This window comes from Struthio camelus, chromosome 2 (genome assembly GCF_040807025.1).
Source record: "Struthio camelus isolate bStrCam1 chromosome 2, bStrCam1.hap1, whole genome shotgun sequence".
Classification (NCBI taxonomy): Eukaryota; Metazoa; Chordata; class Aves; order Struthioniformes; family Struthionidae; genus Struthio; species Struthio camelus.
Genome location: NC_090943.1, coordinates 74,956,977 through 74,976,335, shown reverse-complemented (window position 1 = coordinate 74,976,335; position 19,359 = coordinate 74,956,977). Strand labels below are relative to the sequence as shown.

Here is a 19,359-nt window from a genome sequence, read left to right as displayed (position 1 = left end):
ACTCAACAGCTGGAAATAAAGTATAAATAAATAATCATACTTCATTCAAAATGACTCATTTATTCTGACACCTCAAAAAAAACATTTTCCTCACCCTTTCCATTATCAAGATTAACAGTATTACAGAATTCAGTTTCTATATTTAGGCAAAATATTACTGTCATATTAAATTTAAAAATACAAGTACTCAAAATTAATGTAGATATGATACCCATATGCAGTAATTTTCAGTTTAAAAGTTCATTTTCAGATGCATATTTTTCAAAACTTAATGCCACAGTTGTATGGTCAGACAGCTGTTTTTATTGAGTGGCAGTTTGCACTAAAAAAGATGCATTCCACAGAAAAAACAAAGAAGTTACAAATGAGTTAATACATAACATTTCATAACAGTAACTTTTTCTAACCCTAAAAATCTTCATTATCTCTTATAAAACAAAGAACTAAATGAACCCAAACTGTATCAAGCTCAGACTCAAGATATATAAAAGTATGTGAAACTACCATTTTGTAAGAATTCAGCAAAAACAACTGTCACATAGCTTCTAAGTTAGTTAAGCTCTCCTGCTGAGGTCACTAGAATATAGTTTAAAGTGGGTTAACATTAGGGATTTTCATGTTATATGTATGGTTTCTAAACCCAATGTGATCTTTCAGACCTACTAAATGACTTCACAAGGGAAGATAGTCCCTGTGATAGTGAAACACAATTTTTCATTGTATTTAAGACTGGAGATAGATACCCTATGAAAACTGAACAAACTGTACTTAAAGGGAAAAACTTAAACTCACTTTTCTCTTTCCCATGCCAAAATAATCTTTCCCCCAACTAAAGAAGTAGTCTCCATAACTGATTATGACAAGTTATTTCCTCCCTGCAACCCAGAAAAACTGCCCAAGAAGCAACCATTCTTTTGTAACACCACCTCCTCAAACTCACAGTCAGAATCCATGTAAAGCAACTACCCAACTAAGTCCTATGAGTACTGTGGAACTGACTGATCATTGCTGCAATACTAGACAGCAGTATCAATCTGTGTATCTTACCATTATTGTATGCAGTCAGTTCCACAAATCCTGCAGAAACAAGAACTTTAAGGATTCAGATGTTGATGCATGAGCATGGCTAACGTGGAAAAGACAAGGACTTTGAAGTCAGGAGCACAGAGATGAAAGTAAGAAAACAGCAGTCAGTATGTGAGTGAAGAAAGCAGAGAACCACAGAACAGGGAAAGTGAGGATGAAGGGAAAGGGGACGGGAAAGAAAAGGTGAATGTGGGGAAGGGAGAAAAGATACAAATTAAGGTCCAATTTTATCTTCCTAAAATGGAAAAAAAAAAAAAAAACATAAGGAGTAATTATACTCAACCTTCCTTGGTTTAACCAAGCATAGTACTTCATTAAGCTTGTCTTGGTTGCAAGTAATCTGCCACAGCAACCCTGGGGCACGTGTTTCTTCCATGACAAATCTCTTGTTAAATTAAAATTTCAGTGAAAGCACATGCATTTTCATTACACCTAACAATTCTATGACATTCCAGGTATAACTGACATTATAAGAAATTACAGATAGGAAGAAACAGTATAGATAGCTCTAAATTGTCTAAAACTTACTCAAGAAGGTGTTAAAACATCTGAGATGTTTTCAAATCTTTTCATTTTAAAATTTTTTTCAACATCTAACATACAAATAGTAATTAGAATTCATATTTTTAAATTCACAGTTAAAATATGTATCAAAACCACTTTCACACTACTGTTAATATCTAATTTAGAACTTAGTATTACAGAGCTGCTGCTGCACCATGAATGTAGCTTTTCAGACTGAAGTCTTAGACTGGCATCACTTCAGGGCACATCCATATTTTGATCTGATCTGCACAGTACAGCAACACCCCCACTATTCACTACTTCTTTATCCATTGTTCCAGCACTCCTAATTGATGACAGTAAGCAGAACAAGATGTGAAGCTCACTGATGAAGTAACTAAGTCTGCTGACAGTAAAGCAAATTTTGTAATGGATGGAAGATGTGGGTAGGGGCTTAGGAACTGCACGTAATTTAAAAATATAGAGACAATATATATGGTATGGCAGATGAAGAGGCAGGAACAGGATCACCAGGATCATGAGCCAGAGAAGAGGTTGGGTTTTGGACTGGATCACCATTCCAGAAGATCTCAATCACCTCATCACCCTATTTTTCCATCTTTCACCTTTAATTGACTTAACTACTCTTCCTTGTCATCATCTTACTCATATGAATTAAAATGCGGCTTTTCAGAAAGAGGCAGCAAGAAAATTGGCACTAAAAGTTTAACGTTAGGCTTTCAGTCTCAGATGAAGCAGCTGAGATGCTGTGGAATAGTCAATCTCTTCAAAAGCCAGCATGTGCTCCAGTTGACAATACTGATGCTGCTCCTGTCTCTCTATTCTCTATACCATGTATATTATACTGTCCCTGAGTATTTGATTTGTGTGCATGTCTTAAGTCCCGGCCCACATCTCCCCTCTATCACTCGCTGTATTTCTTACGGGGAAAAAATGCTTTGCTATCCATCATATTCCTCGCTGGTATGCTTTTCAAGAATGCATCCTCCATAGATAGGAGGCATCATTTGTTTGGCTCGATTCTAGAGATGTGAATCACCCTAACAGTATCATAAACAGAACCAGAGATTCTCAAACATGTAGACTATGCTTAGAAAGGAGAATGCTGTGAACCCAAAAAGACCACAAAAACTATGCTGACTAGAGCAATTACAGTTAGAAACACTCAGTTTGGAATATTAGACTTTATTTTAAATAGTAAAATACCTTCAGAATTAAATTGTATTTCTATACCTATGCTTGTTGTATTCACATTACTGTAGCATGTAGGACAATATATATTACATATTTACATACATATTTAAAGCAATCATTAACCATGCCCATGCCATGCTGAAAGGATAGATGACTCCTTATCCCTCCCTAATATAAGCATTTGTACAGTTACTCTGTAGCCTAAATCTGTATTAAAACCAGCCACTTTTGTAAAGGAAAATGAATTCAGATCACTGCATAGCTCCAGGGGTGGGCTGAAGAAACGGTCGCGAAAGGCAGGAAAAGGCAGTAAATGGTCCTATGGCAACAACTCTGGTGTCTGATTCAAGAAAAGACTAAGCTATAAATAGCTACTGCAAATTAACACAGACACAACTGCCACCACTTTCACCAACTACTGGGAAAAGGAGAGAGTACTAAGACAGCAAATTAGTGCTGCTGAAGTCTAGAGCCAAACTGAAGCAGGTGTAACTGGCACTGTATTTTCTGAGCCTTGGACTCAACTAAGCACCTTTCATCTAGCGGTTGGACAACAGAGAACATGGAAAGCAAATTGGGACAGAAGAAGATAGAGAGATAGCATTAGGGGTTAGATGAGGAAAGAAGGGCTGTATATGGGATTAGGAGTTGAAAATTAAGATAAAGAAACAGATCCCATAAAGCTCTCATTTTTTAAACATAAGGTTCCTTCTATTTTTATTTTAGTATATCAGGGAAAAAAAAATGTATCCTATAGTCAAGACCATGTAGTATATGAAGCAGATTATGTTTAAGGTTAAGTGGACCTTCATGTATTATTTAGGTCAATTAAGTAGTTTCAAGATGGACAAAAGGTAAATTGCACAAAACTTTAAATCTATAAATCCCTCTTCACTAGTACAGACTCTTATCATCATACTTCACAGCTTTTTGCTTTAGACGCATTTAGAATGCTATCGACTTGTTCCTCACAGTAGAAACATCCTGTCTTTAAAATAAACATTCTCCTAGGTAATGACAGACATTCTTTCCACCTCACAGCAAATATAAAGTTAAATAAACAGTAACATAGCCTCTTCTCCAACAAATTAAGTGAATGATGCTAGCCTGGTCACATAAAATGTAAAAAGTCACCACAAATTTTTATTTTATTCCTGCTGACTTACCACCACCACATTTCACATATTTGGTACATAAACTTATGTAAAACATTTATTTTAACCACTTTATTTTGCACTTTCCCTAGAAATACAATGAAAATATCAGTTCATTTAGCACCCACTCTTATGCATTGACTGCAGATATCAGTTAAACAAAATTAAAAAGAAGCTACATATACCTTGTTTCTGGAAGTTATAATTTGCTTAATAACGATTCTGTCTGCTAACACGAGCACCTTTGTCACAGAAGAAAGTAGCAACCTTGCAGCTTTTACAACACCTGTTTTGTCTGTAAAAATTGTTATGTGGCTATCAGATTCTGGATTATCCAAGCCTGCTACATCCGTAAGCTGTGCAATTGTTTCACCTGTAGAGAAAAATAAATAAATAAATAAAGCTTCATACTTATAACAAATGAAACTAGGCCATTAAGCATTCTTGACTCTTACCTTTGGTGGATAAAACAACTGTTGCAAACTTATCTACAGTTCCATTTAATTTAATTTTATTATTTTTATTGACTGTTGGTGGTACCCTCTCCAAATTTAAATTTTGGCTATTCAATACTGCTCTATTCTTCCATTTCTAAGGCACACCCATGTTCTTAAAGGAGTCTAATTTGGGGGGGGGGGGGGGTAGAGGGAGTGAGGAAATACTCACAGGAGATTTTTCCAGTTTTAATAGCAAAAGTCAAATCAATGCCTACACAGGCAGCACCATCATCCTGGAGGACTGGGATGCAGCAAGGAAGGAAGAACTACAAATTCCCTTTCATTTTCCAAATTCCTGTTAGTATTCCCATAATTTGTGGGGTTTATATTGCTGTTAAAACCTTCAGGCATGAAGAATAAAGAGCTTCCAAACAACCATATAACTTATAGGATTGAAGCATTTTAATGAGACTACTGCACTTTATGTTCATGAGAAGACCATCAAACAGTATGCTATCAGAGACAGAAAAGGAAAAAAGACAAGAAGCACTGATAAATAACAAATCTTCAGTTCACAAACATCTTTTTATTCAACTATCATTCAATACAATAATAGTTAAAATGGGCTATTTGACCAACTATATTTTTAATGCAATTAAAAACTTCCATATTCCAATGCAGCCAATGGATCTCCTTGTCTACTGAGAGAATCACAAGACCCTATCCAATTAAATCTTTTGGAGTACCTTAGATAATGCTGGAATAGGAGGAGAGGCAGTTTCCTGTTCTACAATTGCAGAAAGACTGCTGAAGGAGGCTGAACTCAGGCTAGCTCTAGAACATCACATACTTTTTGTTAGAACACCAGACAAGATGATCAACCACAACTAACCTGTAGATCATCCTTGAAGATAATATCTAGGACGTTTGATTGAGTCCTGTAAGACTTACCTCCAGAACCCTGACTAAGGCAATTCACCTAAATGTGTAAGATATTCACTTCAAAAACTGATAAACCTAGGAGTCTCCAGCTATCTTACCTCATATGAAGAACTTGTGGATGTGTTATTAATCAGAAAATACCATATACAAATACTATAGAACAAGGAAGGTCTGACAGTCCTTCAAAATACAGAGCTTTAAGATTCATAGTGTTTATGTACAGATTTCTTTCCTGTGACAACCATAATCCCCGAACTCTTAAGTTGCCTGAATAGGTACTGCATTCTAGTAGGAAACTTCCTGTACCTTGCTGGGACCAAGTCAGGTCATAAGAGCATATACTAATAATCAGAAGGTCTCTCTATTAGAAGTATACAGTATACATATACATATTAACATGATATACAGAGGAGTATACACTTTGAGATGGTTGACAAAATGAGTTCCATTGTTGAAAGGCCTGAATAGAAGCAAAAAAATTTAAGTACAGTTAATACCCACACAACAGTATGGGCAGCCAGATACGCTCACAGTGAAGCCGTAAGGTTGGGTAAGAACATCATTTAACACTGAAACAGATTGGCTGCTGCCTTCCCCACAGTTAAATTCATTTCAGGTCACTGCATTCTCTAGTTGGAACTGTTCAACTTTGTCTGGAAATTAATCTCAACCTCTTCCTTTGCCCTCCCAAAATATATGTGACAAGTTAAAATCCTGTAGCAACACACAAAAAGCAACTAAAACGGAGTGCTTTCGGTAACCAAGGAAAGATGCACAATATCATTATCCCTTATCTTATGCTAAGGGATTCACCTTTCTAAAAGTCAGCATCATGTCTTAATGTAATCAGAAAACACAGAAGGAGCTGCAACACCTCAGCTCTACAGAGCTCTAGCAACTTGTGACTTCTGACAACAGAACAAAGACTCCTTTCTCTGACTGCAGATCTGCAACTACAGGACAGGAATGGTGCCCTGGGAATGAAGAGGAAAAGACTGCATTAGGGAGTATTTAAGCCAGCTGAGAATACATAACCCCATGGAACACATTAGGATGCATTTGAGGGTGCTGAGGAAGCAGTTCAGTGTCATTGTAAGGCTACTTTCTATCATGTTTGAGACAGATCACTGCAATTGGGAGAGATTTCTGATAATAGAAAAAGTCAATTATCACACCCATCCTCAAGAAGGGTAGGGAGGAAAATTCTGGGAATTACAGGCCAGTCATCCTCACTTCAGTCTCCAGGAATATTAACATAATCATCCTGGAAGCCGTTTCCATAGGAAGCACAAAAAGGCAATTGGGTAGAACCAGCTTGCACTTAAAAGGGCAAATAGTGCCTGATCAATCTGAATGCCTTCTATGATGAGATCTCTCTCACCGTGGGCAAGAAAGCAATGAACGTGGTGCATCTTGACCTTAGCAAGGCCTTGACGTGGTCTCCCATAGTGTCCTTATAGCCAATTTGTGAGATATGAACTGGATAAGTGAACAAAAAGGTAGATGGAAAACTGGACTGTTGTGCTCAAGAGATTGGTGCAAAGTCCAATTGGTGGTCAGTTACCAGCAGAGAGTTACACTGGGAGAGGTGTGCAGAGATGTTGCAGAGCCTGCATTCTTGGAGATATTCGAAACTCAATGGGACAAGGCCCTGAGCATCATGCTTTAACTGGACCAGCTGGATTAGATGAGCTCTAGAAGTCCCTTCCAACCTAAATTATTCTGTTTATTCATTTTAAATTGTTGCTTTTTAGTCTTTTTATTTATTCCTTCTCTAAGGAAAGAATAAGGAAGAGAAGGCAAAAATACAAGAAAGCTGTTTACTGCTTCCATTTTACTGTCTGTCTTTCCTTTATGGACATACATTCAACAGGCAAAAACACTGAAAAGTGTTATGGCACTAACTCATTCTTGATAGGTGTTTTCTCTTTTAAATTAACCAGTTTTTCCTTTGTTTTGGGGGCAGTGGGAGGGGGAATCAAAGACACGCATCCAGAAACGTGCTTCTTTGAGATATGTTCCACTGCTATACTGCCTTTGTAAACACTGAAACAGTGCAGGAATAGTGTTAGGGAAAATCTGTTACAAGATCCTGTGGAGTGTTTGTTTTATAATTCTACTTTATTTCACTCAATCAAATAACAAGGTTTATTGCAAGGATGTGGTCATAACAAGTCTAAAACGCTTCAGATCACTGCTTATACCGTTCATGAGTCAGATACAACATTCTTCTTCCTTCAAAGCTTCTGCAGGATACGCAATGAATTTAAGGACTCCATACTTCTGTTTGTAGTTAAGACACTTCGTGTTTCAATACTGAAGAATTTAGAGCATATCTTATATGCCTAGTGGTTATTTTTCTTGCTCTTCATGTCTCCCTTTATTTTTTAGGCAGCATCTTATGTATTGGCTAAAATGAAGTATAAATAGTTCTGCTGTACTAGTCTTCACTGCGGAGGATGTTGTGGAGCTATCTCATTCCAAGAATGTCCTGAATCTGTTCCTAAACAGCAAGGGCTTTCTACTGCCCATGCTATGAGAACATGGAAGATCAACACCTCAAAAATCAAACACAGACAGACAGGAAATGGTCAGATTTAGCTACTTACACATCTGTGAATACTTTATTACAGCAAAAACAAAACTTCTCTAACACAGAATTACAGAGTTAAGCTATTGCTTTACACATGAAATCACATAAGCTTCACTTTATTGTTACTGCTTGACACTGCTTTACTGTATATATAATTTTTACAACGTAGAACATTTGAAGTGATAGGAAACTGGTTTCAGAATAGTTCTTAATTTTTTTGCTTCCTATGACTGTGCAACTGGAAATAAAGAAAAAACAAATGCCTAGTGCAATCTCAGTCGACAAGAAGCAGTTACCACTTATACAAAGTTTACTTTAGAAAGGCTTCTTCTTCACCTACTTCTCCCTTCATTTCATCTCTGCTTTGCAAGGGTAAAATAAGAAGTTTTCAGGTCCACATCTTCCCTCACAGAACTCAAATAGTTGAAGCAAACTACAGCTCCCCACAAATCCTTTCCCTTCCCCAGAATAAGGGCTGGTGCATGAAGCAGTAAGCCATGGCTGGTGCAAGTTCCTAGAATGTTGTGGGAACTCTTACCCCCCCCCCCAAGAAAACAAACAAAAAAACTAAATACCCACCACAAACAATCTCCCCGCCAAACCCCCCCCCCCCCCCCCCACAAACCAGGCAGCAAACATGTTCGGTATACTGAATATTCTATGCAAGTCTTCAGTTAGATCTGAAATAGCTCAGAAAGAATAACTGACCCCTGCCAAGGTAAACTTGAGGCTTGACTGAAAACTAAACAGTCTATATCCTCACTCCTCCAGATTAAGGCACATCACTGGATAACAGGAAATAGAATTTATGACATAAAGGAAGTATAACCATTTCGTAAAAGAAAACAGTGCAGTAAGCCTAGTTTTGATTCTGAGCTCTTCCTGGATACACAGATAAGGGAAAAAGGAAAAAAAAAGAGAAAGAAAAGAAAGAAAGAAAGAAAAAGAGCACTTGGCCACAGCAAACCTAACTGGCAAGACAAGAAATGGAGGTTCAGATTGCTTTGGTCTTCTAACAGTTGAGATTATCAATGTAAACTTTGGTTACTCAGGCTTGTCAGGACTTTACTTGGATCTCTGGAGGGGAAACATACACTTTACATAGCAAATGGAATGTTTTGAAAATTAGGACATTTTATTTGCAGCCAAGTCTACTGAAGGGACTATGAATTTTCAGAAGTTGACTTAGAGTAGCCCTTCAAATCACAGAAAGTCATTAATCATCAGCATGTCTCAAGACAGAAGTTCTCATTGTTGAGGGATTTTCAGAGGACTTCTTACAGTAACATGCTCAACTTGTCAATATCATGGTTTTTTGGCACAAAAATAAATTTCTACATAGGTAGAATAGGTTAATGTATGCATCCCAAACAGTTTGGGGCCAACACATTGATTTAGCAAGAAATATATCATCGAGGACAACAAAAGGTACATTCAGGCTTTTGAGCTTTAATTTAAAAAACAGAAACAAATCAAAAAACCACACACAAATCCATTGTTTGTCTTAAAGGATCAGTTTGAAGAACAGTAATCCATCCCTTGGAGTGGAGCACTGCTCCTTTCTGCAGTTACCAAAAGACATTAGTGTTGATGTGGTAACAAATAAGTGGAAGCTCAAGATAGGCTTTCTGCTTACTGTGGCTTCAGTGGATACAATCCGTCACACACCTGTAGTTACTTCTACCTGCTAAAGGAGGAAAAACTTCAAGCAGATCTCCCCATTATCTGAATGTACTTTAAAAAAAAAAAAAAAAACCCACCACCACCAAAAGGAACGTTCTCTCAGATGTGACCCTCTTGAAGACTGCACTCCAGACCTAAGAATATGCATTTGCTATCACTAAAGTATCATTCAAGGAACAATACTTAATATGTAGGAATGTAGTTTCGAGGATAACACTGACATTCTTTTACTGTACCAGAGATTGTAACCTACTATTTCCTTAGAAAAGGGTTTTGGGGGCATTGTCTGGACTTCAAATTCAATCCCCGCATCCAGAGAGTTTGCAGCGAAGTTGATACAGCAAAAAGGTAAACACTAAGATTTTCATTTTTACCAGGGTGAGTCAACTTACTGAGTCCTGATAAAATATGGGTTGACACTGACCTTCATTCAGATTTATAATGCAGTGACCTCAACAGTCTAACACTAAAATTACTTGAAATACTCCACTTTTAGCTTGACAATAGTAAGCTCTAAACCCATATTCTCAAAATTCTGCTCTTTGTCTGTAGTGGCATCACAAAACAAACAACAGTCAGGTAATTCTTTGTGGCAAGAGATCACATAAAAGCTACCACACAATTCTATCCTCTGCTCATAAAATGACAGATATTTAAGTAAGTGACAAGATCAGGTAATAAATCAAGCCTCAAATGAACCAGCAGAAGAGGGTCAAACTAAATTAAACAACCGATTAAATTTCTTACATTATTCCTGACACTAAACATACGAGAACCAGAAGCTGCACAAAACACAAGAGGTTACAAGTTTATTGAACAACAACATACCTGCTCTCTTTGCCTCAATGCAAGCAACACTCATTTCCTTTTTCAACTCATGATTTTCGTTGGCTATGGTTTCACCTACGGTAACAAATCTTGCCACTGCCAGGTTAACTGCTTGGCCCACTCGCTGAATTGCTTGCAGAGTCTTGTCTGAACGCTTTGGTTTATCCTTATAATTAATAAGGGTAGTTATCTGTAAACAAGAGTTAGTTATTAGAACTATATGCAACAAGCTATTTCAATTTCAATATTAAAAGCAAGATGAGAATTGAACACAGTAATAGATTTTTAGTACACCTTACTAACAAAATTTAGTGTTGAATCATGAAGCATCATTTAAGTTCTTCCACAGGAAAAAAAAAAAAGTTGGAGTATAATTAAGTTTGCTCATCTATTGTGATCTCAGCTCATTTCACTTCTTAAAAGAATTGAGAGATTTTTCCTTCCCAGTTGCAATATTAAAATAAACTGCTCTAGGTCTCTCAGCTTTCACATCAAGAAGGACCCAGTAAAAGCTGGAGTCTACTAGTTGGCATACCAACATCATTTTAGGTTTGCCAGCATTAGAAAACTTGCAAAGTTTTTGTGCTGCCAGGTAACTATACACACTCATCAGCTAGGACTCAGAAAGTCAAGCCCTTATTACTGAAAGAAGCCTTTGTAAAATATGTTTTATCCAACTGAGTAAGACAGACTAAGGAGGAATGAGGAATAACACAGTCCTTAAATAAAAAGAAGAATCATTTACCTTTTAGAAACCACCTTTTTCTATTCCATCCATTTCCCCACTAAAATATCCACTGTACTCGTAAGTTAAACTTCCCAAATTACTTGTGCTTTTTCTGGAATGTAGAAGAGGTTGCTGTTTTGATGTTAGTTAGTAAAACAATTTCTGGGGTTATTCTTATTCTAAACTCTGCATTCTGTATCAGTCTTTCTGCCCTGTAGTACACTGTGCTAGTTCTTGGATCACACTGACCAGAGATCACCTTCTGGCTCATGCAGTCTGTAAGAGATTGTTTGACCAGAACACCAAATACAAGGAAATTAACAAAAAGAGAACCCTCTCCCGCCCAAAGAGAAAGGCAGGCTTACAGAAGTAGGTTTTCAACCCAGGCAAAAAAGAAACATGAGAATAGTGTGCAGGATTTCAGTTAGTCAGAATTAACTAACTACAAACAGCATAGCAGCTTTACACTTTTGGTATGACACCAATTTTCTGAGATGCAGGACAGAAGCCCAACACCGTAGTTACAAGCATCCTAAACCAGCAAAAAAGCGAACATTGTTGCCGGAATAGGCAGTCCTGCCTGTCGTTCTCCTCCTCTCTCATATTTGCAATGAATTTATCTGATATGGGTTAAAACTGAATTGTGGAGAAGGTAATGTTTGTTAGTTTAGTTTTACTCCAAATCAGTTTCCCGGTCCAGTTCACTGCATAGCTGTATGAATAGTTTTGGTGGCAAAAGGGAAAGAGTACAGACCAGAGAGAGAAAGATGGACAACAGTGCAGTTTAAAACACTTGCAGAACTACATTGTAAGGCTGCTCATCAGTACTACAACCCTAGGGGCTCAAATGTCTCCACTGAAGGAATTTCAGAATTGCATGGATCACTTTGCTGACATTTTTAATCACCTCAGCTATGTCAGTTTAATCACAGCTGACTTATCCCACACCATTCACTCCTTCATTCTTCCTACCAGTCTAGCCTATGGTATAGCAATAGTACAAAAGCTGCATCTGTAACATTCACATCAGAAACGAGGAAATAGAAGGAATCAGTACGAGAACTGTTCTACTTCATCATTTGATCAATGCCCAAGTCTTTCATCTGCCACATCACTTAATGAGTTGTATTTCTTGGTAAATGTTGCAGTATTTGTGAATGCCTTACAAGTCATGGGGCTAGTTTGGTTAAACTAGCAGTGTTAACCCCTTTGCAATGGAAAGCATCAATACTTTGTAGGGCACTTTGCACTGAAAACAAACAAAACCCCACAGCACTTTTGACAAAAGTAAAGACACCAGAGAAAGCAAAGAACTTCCCAGATAAAGTGTGTTCCCCTTTCCAAGGACTGCTAAGGGGATAGAAGAACATTTTGTACCAGTACAACATATCACTGTAGAAATGTATCTTCTGCCCACTGCCATCTTAAATATGCCCTCCTATCTCTGACTTGTACCCAAGCAATAAGCTCTAAAGGAAGGCTATTTTCTATGGTTTATAGAATGGATCTTTTCTGCAAGATACCAGTTCACTAACCTCCCTCCCCAAAGCCTACGAGCCCCTGATGCTCAGCCACTGAAAAATACCAGGTTAGGATGAAAACAGGGTCCTACTAAAGAGTAAACTAAGCAAACATCTCAACACCTTCAGGTTCACTCTATAGTAGAAGCAATATTCCCCATACTCGAATTAAACCCCCCCCCACACACACACAATTATCATCAGTGGAAATTCAAATTAACAATATCAAATTGATACTTGGTTAAAAATAGCTGTAATATGCAGTTCTCCCAAATTCTTGCACTGTAAATCCTTTGAACATGCTCAGGATAACACTGAAAAAATATGAAAATAACAATGCAGAATGAAAGAAATGATCCATTACAAATCATTAAGTGCATTTTAATTCCAAATGTTACTGTAGAGACATGTAAATCATAAAATCACTAAGATGTCACATTTTAAGTTACTTTTCAGAAATACTTTTAAGAGAGATATGGGTGAAGTTTAAAATTCTACCACTTCTTTAGCATTCCCTTTATAGGGAAACAGCAGTTCTATATGATTTCAGGAAAGGACACTCCCCTACAAAAAACACTCCCCACCTCACTAGATGGAGTAAAAAGCAGCAGTTTTCTTGGCAGGTACCACCACCAGTGTCAGCTACCCTATGACACCCACTTAAGAAGCTCATATTTGCAAATAATCTGAGCTTGGAAACCTATGATCTACTCACAGCAGCTAATGATTTGCAACTACCTTCTGGAATAGCGAACTCTTAGCTGCACAATATCCTTTCTAAAAATTAGAGCCACTACAGTAACTATCTTAACATTGGAATGGAAGGAACTTTGTTGAGCTACATTATTTTTTCCAGAGAAATCAAAGGCTATATTGGTTGCCAGTGAAAAACAAATACTGGAAAAGCACTAAAAGGTTAGTCAAGGAGTTTGAAACATATCAGAACAAAAACAACTTCATATAATATCTATTTAAAGTGTGATCAACACTATGTCACTAGATGTGGTGAATGTACACTGTGCTAATAAAGTAAAATTTATACAGGAGGTTAGTTATAAAGATGTAAGTAGCAAACAGCCCTCAAATAGGAATAAGTCAATCAGGATGAAAGAAAGAGGTAGAGAATGGCATGAAATAAACATCAGTTACAGGAGAAAAGGCTGTCTCTGGTTCTAAAAAGGAGGAATTAGACATACACCAAATGTAAAACACAATGTAACTGGAATGAGAAAAGGTCTTCGGAAATAGATGGGCTGTTCATAACCTGCCACCTGCAGAGAATACAGCTGTGTAAACAACAAGAACATGTAATCTTGAGAAATATCATTTTCTTCCCATCAAGAAGTGTTAAAAATAACAGGAAATACTCAGGAATATCCTCCATTTAAAATAAAGTTATGAAAAAGCTGAGGCACAATGCATAGGAGAAAATTTGCTTTAATATCATATTTCACACCAACAGCAATTGCAGTTTCAGACTTCTCAATGAAGACTTAACATTTTCATTAACAATCAAAGTTAAAGGACTAATAAGCAAGATCTTAACTGAACAAGGAGAGGAATTTCACTTGTATATTATGTGACAAATTGATGGAAACTGTAATGCTAATAATGACTGGAGTGATTAATTGACTAGATCAGACTTAAAAAAAAATCGCTAAGCAGTATTATCGGGGGGATAGGGAAGGGGAAACATACAATTCAATTTAGCAACTAGCATTACAGGGTTAATAAGCTAGACTTCTAAACTGAAGAATAAGCAAAACTTTTTTGCTCCTGATGTTTAAACAACATTTAAATCAAAGGTATAAAATTGGACAAGTTAAATGGAGAAAAAGCAAAGAGGCACAAGAAACCTGGAACTGTCAAGGAACTGTCTCTCCAACCAATCTTCCTCCAAAGATACCCTAAAAGCCTATCAGACACCAAATTAGTGAAACCTTTTATTATTTGAGGCTATTTCAGATTATAAAGAATTACTTTTTCCTTCACACTACTGTGACCAGCAGCTACCATCCAGTTACCATCTCATCAGAACTATTATAGCTGTGTTTCTTCCAGATTTTTTAAAAGTAGAGATCCCCATGACTCCAAGAACATGATCTAGGCTCTACTTCAAATTTAATGCTCCCTAATATTTAATTTGTGGTCTTCAGATGTCGTATCATTTAGTCACTAGCCTTTGTGGTGTTTGGGTAGGCGTAAACAAGCAAAAAGATTATCTGAAACTCTTTCTGTGCAAAAGAAATGCATGGTATATTGTTTACTTTAGGATGTACTGGTCAAGGGCTAGAAAGGAATCAGTCTTTTTGATGGTACTTATATTTTGTTGAATGGGGCTCTTATGCTACTCCCATGGAGTGAGTGCTTATCTGAGATTCCAAATCAATAGGAATATGCTGTCTCTCAGTATACTGTCAGTTACATCTTTTGTCATTTGTTATGAGCAGCCTTAAAAAAATGGTCTTTTCCTAAATCTTTTACTGAAACTAACATATAGCCTGAAGCAAAGTGTAAGATACACCTTATATTTATGGAAATAAATTCAATTGTGACAGTTCACAAACAACTGTTTTCAGAGCCTTCTGAATGAAGAGCCTTCATTCAGAGAAAGCACATGACAGCATGCTTAGCTAAAAATATTCTAATGTAATCAGTGTAATCAAGTCTTGCATGACAGAATTAAGCGATCCTTACATGACTTAGTTTCAGGGAGTATTTATAGACTACTATATATAACATCAAAGGAAACCTAGCTATTTCACAGCCACTCCCACAAAAACAGAAGTTACACTGGAAGGCACTCTACAAACACCTCCCTGGGAAACTGCCCATGCTGTACATAGGATGATTTAGACTTGCACAAACTGCATTTGTTACTGCTTCAACCAAAATATTTTTCTCTTCTTGCTACACAAATATTCCAAGTTATTTTCTCTGTATAATGAGGACTAGTTATAGTCTTGTAGTATTCGCTCCTCTTCTGTTTTGTGTATTTTCTCCTTTCTATCTTATAAAAAGGAATTTTCTACCATTATGAAAATAAGGGAATGACAACAATGGAAAGCCTTTGCTAAGAAAGGGCAGTAGCAGTACACGTGAGACAAGAAGCTATAAAACCTACAACAGAAGCATGCTGTAAAGAAAATTTTGCCACATTTGATAGCGTCTGTAGCAAAGCTGGTCAAAACAAGCAGCCTTCCCCAAACCACTCACACTTTTAGTAGTTCATATTGAGTTGAGTGGGAACTACTTCTAATATTGTTTTAATTACTGTATCTCACTAGCTCTTAAGTACTATTTGAAGACATGCAGACACAGGTCTTCACAGCCTCATTTAGCCAGACAGCAGCACGCACTTATCCTGACACCTCCATCTGCTACAGAATATGAGTATAGATGTGAGAGTGCACAGAAGTGGCAGCTAGTATTAGACATCCAGTCCAAAAGGACAACAAGCAGAATTGCCATGTAGACTTCTCATCACAAAAGAGGAGCCTGGGGGAATCTGGAAAAATAGACAAAGACTATCTGCTTATCTGTCCCAGAAATCAAAGTCTGTTAAGATCAGATGCCTGTCCAGGCATTAATGAAAGCCTTATCAAGTATTTTAAAGATGTCTGGCTAATGCGCAGGTTTGGGGGAATCTGAAGGCCGCATCTTCCTACCCAGTTTTTACTTGTAGGATTTTCCTACAAATAAACTTTGTAGGAATTCAACTTTTAAAGTTTTGGAAGGAAAAAAAACAAAAAACACCTTATCAACCCATAAGCTGGTCACTTATCTGTGGGCAAATGCCAACATACTCGGAGAAGCCTCTGACAGCCACTCCTGTGTAGCGTCTAACAAGCTGATAAGCCATCTTCGAAAAGAAAGATGGCACAATCCAACATGCACTGATGAGAAGCTGACCAGCAACGCAAGAACAGCCCTACCAAGTCAGATCAGTGGTCCATCTAACCTAGTATCTTATCTTCTACAGTGGAGAAACATACACTCCTAGAAAAGAGTGCAAGAATAAAAGAAGCAGGTGAGACACTAGGTGTATTAAACTCTTACACAGATTTTTGGTTAGCTGCAAGTGATATTTCATTTTAATACAAAAGAAGCTTTATTTGTAGTTTCCTCACTCAGAAAAGCTTCAATAGGCTTAAATATTTAAGGGGTGAGCACAGACTTCACCTTTCAGGTCTAGGTGTCAAGACCTACATCATATCCCTCTTTGTAAAGTTTGCCAGCAAAGTCAGAGTACTCAACTTCAAATATAAATTCAAATACATATCTTCTCAGTTATTAGTACTATTGCCACGCACTTGTTACACATTCTTATAATTGTTCAGAGACTAAGCAAAAGGACTCAGCTCATAGCAAGATCACACTATGGTAGTGAATATGGTTCTCTCTGTGATGAATGCATTCCTAGAAAACCAAGCATTCCTTAAATTTTGATTTACAAACCAAATAGCATCAAAAAGATGATTATCCAAAATGTGAAGATACAGGTGAACTTGTTCACCTGAAATGCAGTGTTTCTATGACACCAATTTATTTCTCCCAGTGGGTTTTTTGTTTTAAATGAGAAAATAAGGCAAGCTCTGAAAACTTTATTTTCAGTGGGATTACTTTTTCTTTTTTTTTTTTTTTTTTTTTGCAAGTTGTTGAGAAAGGAAACTCTGGAAAAAAAATGAAACATAGCTGACAGATCAGTTGCTTTCAATCTGTGAATTCCTATATATCATTTGAAAGTTTGAAATACTCATTAAAAAAAAAAGCATATCTCCCTTACAATAATATTATTGTAGTTAACATTTTTAATATTCACTTTTCATAGGCTCCTTAAAAACCAGGGTTCCCCAATGATTCACTGACATGAAGCAGAAAAGTACATGGAAACTGACCTGAATGCCTGGCACTCCCCTTCTTCTTTGCACACATAGAAGAAAGCAGGAAAAGGATCTTTGAAAAATGCTCAGTGACTTGATCGTTGATCAAAACAGTAACCATAAACAGAAACTAACTTGTTACATTCCTTATAAGTCAGAGAACTTCCCTACCTTCTCCCCACAAAAGATGTCTTCAGAATTTCTACAGAAATGAGCAAGGATGATAAAAATCTTGATTTCAAGATAATCCAAGTTCCAGTTTCCTTCTCCTTCTGGAAATAAGTATGGAAGTCTAGAGACTGAAGCCTGCACCTTTTTGAGCAATTGGACACTTATGAGCTGGTAAAAAAAAATCAATCTTTAAATGAACGTCCAATTTAAACTCTGAATATATATGTGCATCAACAAGTACAAGGAACATCAGAAAATATGTATTTATCCTAAAACGTATCCAAAAATAAAGTGACATTTAATGTACTTTTCATTGTGAACAAGCCTCTAACTACTGTCTTTAAGTTCTGATGAAGTGCAAGATTGCATAACTAAAAATGTGAACATGAGCTAACAGACCCAATAATCTGTTTTAGGGATGTAAAACCCATCAAAACATCATTTTCCTCCTCTCCCACTGCCCTCCAGTTCAGTATATTCTTACCTGAACAGGCAGATTTCATAATTAAAGCTATTACCCCTTCTTCATTCTGCACCTAGAGATCCTGTGCTTAAGCAAGTTTAAGAAAACAAACCAACTTAAGAGGGAAGTTTGTTGTTTAAAACGTACTCTGTGAGAAGTGGCTGAAACAGATGCAGACATGTTTTCTGCACCAGAGAGATGCAAGTCTCAGAAATAACAATTTACTAACATGACCAGATAAACCCCAAAACCAGAGACTGAATGGCAAATAATTACTGTGGCTTTCCTGCCTAACTGGCCTTTTTATGATACCTAAACTTTTACTGCTTGTGCAAACAATGTCTGTGTATGCTTATATCATTCATAGCCAGTTCTGAGCTTCTCTTATTCAATAAAAGCGTCTTTTGTGGAACTAAGACTTCAGATATTGTAATAAAGGATGTAATAGAAACAAGGTACTGATATTGCCTGCAATTGAGAACTCTTTCAGTTCAATTCAGGAATATTCTGGTCTTCCAGATGTGGAAAAAGTTGCTTGTTGGCTCCATCAACAGGCAGTTTCACTGGTGTGAATATCAGCTACTCAAACTGCCTTGCACTAGATATTGCAGACAGGAAAGTTCTGAGTCTTTTTTTTTTTTTTTTTTTTTTTTTAAGAGAAGGCTTCCTTAGCAGCATTTTCACGTACTACTTAAATTCAGAATAACACCTCATTTCTTCTTGAAAAGCACTTACTTACCTAGGAATTAATAGAGAAGTAAAACATGCTCTGGAAAAGGCTAGGCAAACGAAACTATTATCCACCCAGAGGAGTTAAAAAAAAAAACAAAAAAAAGCATAATCCAGGAACCACTCTCTTATTCACTTTCGTTCAAGATCCTGTTCATTCTTTTGATTGCTTTCTTGATACAATCAAGATCAACAAAAACTCATTCAATTGTAAGATTTAAGAATATTTAAACGTATCCCCAAGTTGCAATGCAGAATCTTTGATAACGAAAAGGAATATTCCATACACTGGTCTATTGCCTGCATTTCAAGCACTTGCAACTTTGGACAATATTATACCTCTAAATACTGTTGACACCTGTGAATAAAAAACATAGGGTTTACTACATTAAACTACCAGACCCCATTTTTAGCTTTACTCTTA

General features: G+C 36.9%; 1 protein-coding gene across 4 annotated transcripts in view; it reads right to left on the bottom strand.

The window, feature by feature from the left end:
* Nucleotides 1-19,359, bottom strand: part of CTNNAL1 (catenin alpha like 1) — a 60,465-nt gene that overhangs the window by 32,958 nt on the left and 8,148 nt on the right. For all 4 annotated transcript variants that reach the window (XM_009682474.2, XM_068936301.1, XM_068936300.1 and 1 more), the window contains exons 2-3: nucleotides 10,443-10,632; nucleotides 4,145-4,332 (exon numbers count right to left, since the gene is read on the bottom strand). In XM_009682474.2, coding sequence (XP_009680769.1) covers nucleotides 4,145-4,332; nucleotides 10,443-10,632 — 378 coding nt within the window. The remainder of the gene's footprint in view (nucleotides 1-4,144; nucleotides 4,333-10,442; nucleotides 10,633-19,359) is intronic.